This window comes from Asparagus officinalis, chromosome 9 (assembly GCF_001876935.1).
Source record: "Asparagus officinalis chromosome 9, Aspof.V1, whole genome shotgun sequence".
In the NCBI taxonomy this organism is placed as follows: domain Eukaryota; kingdom Viridiplantae; phylum Streptophyta; class Magnoliopsida; order Asparagales; family Asparagaceae; genus Asparagus; species Asparagus officinalis.
In genome coordinates, this window is record NC_033802.1 from 67,792,954 (window position 1) to 67,798,603 (window position 5,650).

The 5,650-nt window shown below is 40.3% G+C and overlaps 1 protein-coding gene across 1 annotated transcript; it reads right to left on the bottom strand.

Annotated features, from left to right (window-relative positions):
- LOC109823597 (protein NRT1/ PTR FAMILY 4.2-like) lies at positions 1,291 to 4,960 on the bottom strand. The gene is made up of 5 exons (XM_020389876.1): positions 4,670 to 4,960; positions 4,613 to 4,624; positions 2,915 to 3,322; positions 2,730 to 2,818; positions 1,291 to 2,041 (listed from the first exon to the last, which is right to left on the bottom strand). Exons 1-5 carry the CDS (start codon positions 4,958 to 4,960, stop codon positions 1,291 to 1,293), a joined length of 1,551 nt encoding a protein of 516 aa, XP_020245465.1.

Sequence of the window (5,650 nt, forward strand, 5' to 3'; positions counted from 1 at the left end):
TTGTTTTGGTTGGTGTCAGCTCAGTTTTGGGAAAACTTCACCGAGGTGGAGAATTGTGAACACGTGAAGTTAGTGGGGACCACGAAATTTGATCAGTGGCTTGCCCAGCGCGTGGAGAAGTAAAACCCAGCGAACAAAAGGCCGGCCCACCCGATTTCGGTTTTTTAGAGACCTATAAATGTGCCTAGGGTTTTGTGAAGTTTTTTTTTAAGTGTGCAAGTGCTTTTGTGCGGCTGCAGAAGAGGGCTTGTGCAATTGAGGGGTGTCTTGGAGGCGTGTGTAAGGTGAGTGCAGGAGATTTTGAGTGATTGTAAACCCTAGTTGTATCTCTCCCTCTAATAGTAAATCTTCCCCTCCTTGCCCCGTGGACGTAGGCTATTTGCCGAACCACGTAAAAAGTTGTGTTCTTGTCGTGATTTGTAATAGCTTGTAGGATCCCTCGACAGGTCAGTCCTAGAACTGATGAGAGGAAGAGCCGATATCTCACTTGGTTGAGATATCCGCTTCAGATTCTTGTTTCCTTGGTGAGACGGGAATTCTTATCGATCTAATCTCTCTTGTTGTGCTGCCGAAGTGCTGCCGAAATTTTCGCTGCGCACAACAGTCATTGAAGCTAAATCTTAGCTCTGGATTTAATTAATAAATCAGTATTTTCCTTCCGAGAAATTTGGACGTAAATTTCAATCATGAATTTGAATGAAGATAGTAATAATTTTTCCCCCCTCGTGGAAAGAATACTTTCCAGTCCTGCTCACTATTTTAAATGATTACTCTGCTTTCAAGTAGTCAGTATTTTAAACCTAGTAGAGCTAAAAATGCCATGAAATAACTAGTATTTTTCACGTCATGTTGCTAAATAGTAGAACATGCATGTCTTCTACTTCATTATTATTTTTAAAATTTTATTAATATGAGCATTTCTTTTGGTCGTATTGCTTTTGAAAGTATACACTTTGGGCAAGTATACACTTTGGGCTACTCCTTAAATCTCTTCTCTCATCTTGTTGTCTAATGATTACTATTCTGTCAGGTATTTCCTTAATCACAGCAAGATATGCATCGGAACCTGTTTCTTTCACAAAATATACTTCACGATATCCTTTTGGGTACTATTATCTTATGAGGCCACTTTTCTTGTTTGTGAAGCTTTCTGTCAAAATGTTGTGCTATGTATCATTTTTCACAATATAACCTTCCAAGTAGAACAAGAAAATTAATCCCGAATATTTTGATTATTTGGTTTCTTAGCCTTGCACTTATAACATTCATTTGAAGTTCCAGTCAGGTACGCTAACCCTCATACCACTTAGCCCAAAATACATAGTTCAAGAAGTTGACGAAGTTCAGCACCGCAAGCAAACCATAAAACAGCTCCAACCGACCATCATTCAAACTCTTCCCGCCAAGCCACTCTTCAGAACCGAACCTTGAACTCAGATCCTCAACAATCTCCACGAGCACCGAGCTCAAGAAATACCCCATGGACGTCGAGCACCAAGACAGCGACGTGCACATGCTCCTCATAGTGTCTGGCGCCTCAGAGTAGAAGAACTCGAGCATGCCAGCCAAAGTAAACATGTCAGAGACACCAAGAAGCAAATATTGCCATCCGAGCCAGAACACGCTTAATTGCGTACCGTTCACAGATGCATTTCTTCGTTTGATTTCAACGAGTGAAGCGACAGTCATCGATGCTGATGCCAGGATTAGACCGATGCCTATCCTCTTTAGTGGTTTTAGGACGAAGTTTATTTTAGTGAGTTTTTTTGTGGTTAGAGAGGAAAGCAAGTCGTAGAGGGGGACGGAGAGGAGCATGACCATGAGAGGGATTGAGGTTAGAGATGCTGGAGGGATGTGGAAGCCCTTGGCGAGCTTGGTGTTCATGGCTTTGCCTTGTTGGACTGAAAAGGTCTGGAGTTGAGCGAGGCAGCAGCTCATGAGGATTGTGCTTGCGAAGATTGGGAGGAGGGAGAAGAAGGATTTCGCCTCGTCGACTTGTGCAGGGGTGACATGGTCATCAGTGGTCGCCTTCTCCAGGAATCTGTAAGCAAATAGATGTGTAAATCACTAATGCAAGTTTGAATTTGTAATATAATATTTGTTTATGGATCATATATTTGAAAACACAGGTTTATTGAGCATATTGGAGTTAGGCTTTGCAAGTTCTCTTGTTAAAGAACTTGTAGCCAGTTGTCATGTGCATTTATAGGCAATTTATTTAAAATTTGTGCCAGTATTGGTCATGACAAGCTTTTTTCCTCATGAAAGCCATATTAGAAATTGGTTCGATTGTGGATAGACCCCTTGTTCTATCGCCTAATTGCAGATTGGCTCCCTGTAGCTCTATTGTATAGACCCATGAGTGAATTTTTTCTAACTATTTTAACCTCAGGAGGTCTATTTGTTAAAAAAAACAATTTTTTCCTCTCTAAGGGCAAAAGTGTCAAAAAGTTTTCAATCCGGGTCTATTTGCAACAAGTAGAACTACAAGGGCTCATTCCACAATTAGGCAATTGTAAAGGGGTTTATATGCAATCAAATATTTCTTTCCTTTTGCTGGCACGAAGGTTTTACTCTATATCATCTTATATAATAACTTGGAGCACAAATTCTCCGTCATAGTAAATTTCTAGAACATGAACATGTTTGCATTTTGGAAGAAATAGAATATACCCAAGCTTTCTGACAACCCTAAAATTAGAAAGAAGTCGCATATTACTGAAACATGCCTGAATTTAGAATGATATTTTCTGGCAGGCCCTTCTGTATTTGTAGCTTGCACCTTAACATTCCAGTTACGAGCACTGTACACAAGAACCTACAATTGAGAAACATAAACAAGTAAGAACAATAACATTATCAATTGATTGTACATATGAACTTCATAAAACTATACACAATGGAGAAACTTTACCTTAAAAATACTTGTTAGAGGACTCCCACTGGGAACTTTATGCCTGTAGTAAGTAAACCCTGAAGCAAAAACGACTAAAGAAATAGCCAAAGCACCGGTAGAGAAAGCTAAGCCCCAAACCCATCCTTTGTTCTCCTGAATCCAAACCAAGAAAGTAACACCCAACATCCCTCCACTGCAGAGGCAAAAGAAGAACCAGTTGAAGTAGCTAGAAATGAGGTTCTTCTTCGATGAGTCGAACTGGTCAGCTCCATGAGCCGGTAAATTTGCTATAATTCCTCCAACTCCAAAGGCCATGGCATAAAGTCCAATGTGTAACATTGCTTCTTGTGATTTTGATGGGGTTTGAGTGGTGGATATTGGTCGAAGTGATGGAGTGCGTGCTTGAATGGTTACGATGATTAGACCCTGTAATGTATTTCATGTGTCAGTATAATCCCATATTAGTTAAGAAAGAGAAATAGGCCTAAACAGAAAGCTGAGGAAATAATATTCTGAATAGCTTAAGCTTTTGTGAGGAACAAGATGTATTTTCACCTGTTTTGTTCATGCCCTTGCATGTGACGTGTGACGCATTGGACTTGGTGACACATTGGACTTGGTGGTCAAAATAACTAAGGGTTATGTTAAAGTAAGAGAGAGAGAGAGTTTTGGGTAAATTTCTCTTGAATTGAATAATGAGTGTGTACATATATATACAAGTAGAGGAGGGTGAGGTTTGCCCCCATAACCAATGTAGGACTAAACCCACTACTAACACAATATTATCAACAGTCCTCCTCAAACTCATATTAGATCAAACAAAATGAGTTTGCATACAAGAAACTGAAATCGATGAACGCGTAAGGCCTTTGTGAAGAAATCTGCAAGCTTATCAGCAGACGAGACATGAGGAAGTAGAATTGTCGTCTTTAATAACTTGTTGACGGACAAAATGAGCGTCGATCTTAATATGTTTGGTCCTCTCATAAAATACTGGATTATTAGCAATCTGGATGGCACTCTTATTATCACATTAGAGAGGAGTAGAAGTCATAACAAAAATACCAAAATCACTGAGAAGACGACAAAGATGAATTCATTTTTTAGATATTGTGGACATTGCACGATATTCTGCCTCGGTACTGGAAAGAGCAATAACATATTGTTTCTTACTCCGTCAGGAAATAAGAGAATAACAAAGAAATATACAATAACTTGTAGTAGATTTCTTGGTAGTGGGATCACCAGCCTAATCAGCATTATAATATGCACAAAGCTCTAACTTGGATGTAGCAGGAAATAGAAGAGGGCGAGTGCTAGTACCTCGTAGATACCGAAGAATCCGTATTAAGGTAATATAGTGTGCAGAACGTGGGGCACTAATAAATTGACTGACAATGCCAACAGCATAAGGGATATCTGGTCGAGAAATATACAGATAGACCAACTGGCCAATAAGATGTCGGTATCAGGTATGATTAGATAAAGGCTTACCATCAGTAGAATGAAGTTTGACATTCTGTTAGAGTGGAGTATCCACAGTTGTATCGTCAGTTAGCTCAGCAAGATCTAGAATATCTGAGAGATACTTCTGTTGAGACAGTAGTACACCCCGTGGGCCCTAAGAAATTTCTAGACCAAGAAAATGGCGAAGAGATCCAAGATCCTTTATGTGAAACAGTTGTTGTAATTGAGATTTTGCAAACTGTATACTACCAGCATCATCACCTGTAATGATCATATCATCTACATAAAGGAGTAATAAAACTCTACCACACGATGTAGTGCGAACAAATAGAGAAGCATCTTGATAACTCTCCATAAAGCCTGCCTTGAGCACAACATCGCGAAAACACTCAAACCAAGCACGGGGTGCCCACTTGAGACCATAAACAACACGACGAAGGAGACATACGTGTCCAGGAGGAATATTGGACCCTGGAGGCAGTTGCATATATACTGTCTCAGATAAAGAGCCATGGAGAAAAGCATTTTGAAATCCATCTGGTATAAGAGCCAATGATGAGCAGCAACAACTACAAGTAGAGTACGAACGGTGGACATCTAAGCAACAGGAGTAAATGTCTCCCCATAATTAATACCTTATTGCTGAGTAAAACCTTGAGCCACTAATTGAGCTTTCTGACGTTCAATGGTGCTATCAGGACGATACTTGACCTTATAAATCTATTTACTACCAACAAGAGAGATCCCAGGGGGACAGGGAACAACATCCCAGGTATGTGTTTGCTTAAAGACATAGAATTCCTCAGTCATAGCTTGTTGTCACTCTAAAAATTGAACTGCCTCTTGAAAGGACTTTGACTCAACGGTAGTATGAATGACAACAAGAAAGTTATGAAGGATAGGTGAATAGGAAGTAATCGAAGCATACCGGGTAGACATGACATGTGGGTGTTTGCCTCGATGAAGAGCAAGAGGAACCTCAGGTGGGGGAGATGTTGGCGCATGTGCGTGGAGATCAACAGTATTTTCTAAAGTGAGTGTCACGTCCACGGGATATAAATCATGTGGTGTAAGAGAAGGGTCGAGGAAGAGTCAACAAAAGGAGATGGAGAGATGTCAGGGAGATCTCGAAAGGAAAACTAAGGTGAAGAAGTGAGTGATGCAGCTGATAGGGAAGCATGATCAGTGGAGTGGAGGAAATTGAAGTCATCAGAAGCAGAATAATATGGAGAATCCTCTTCAAACTGTACGTGATGAGATATATGAACTCGACGAGTTGCGGGATCA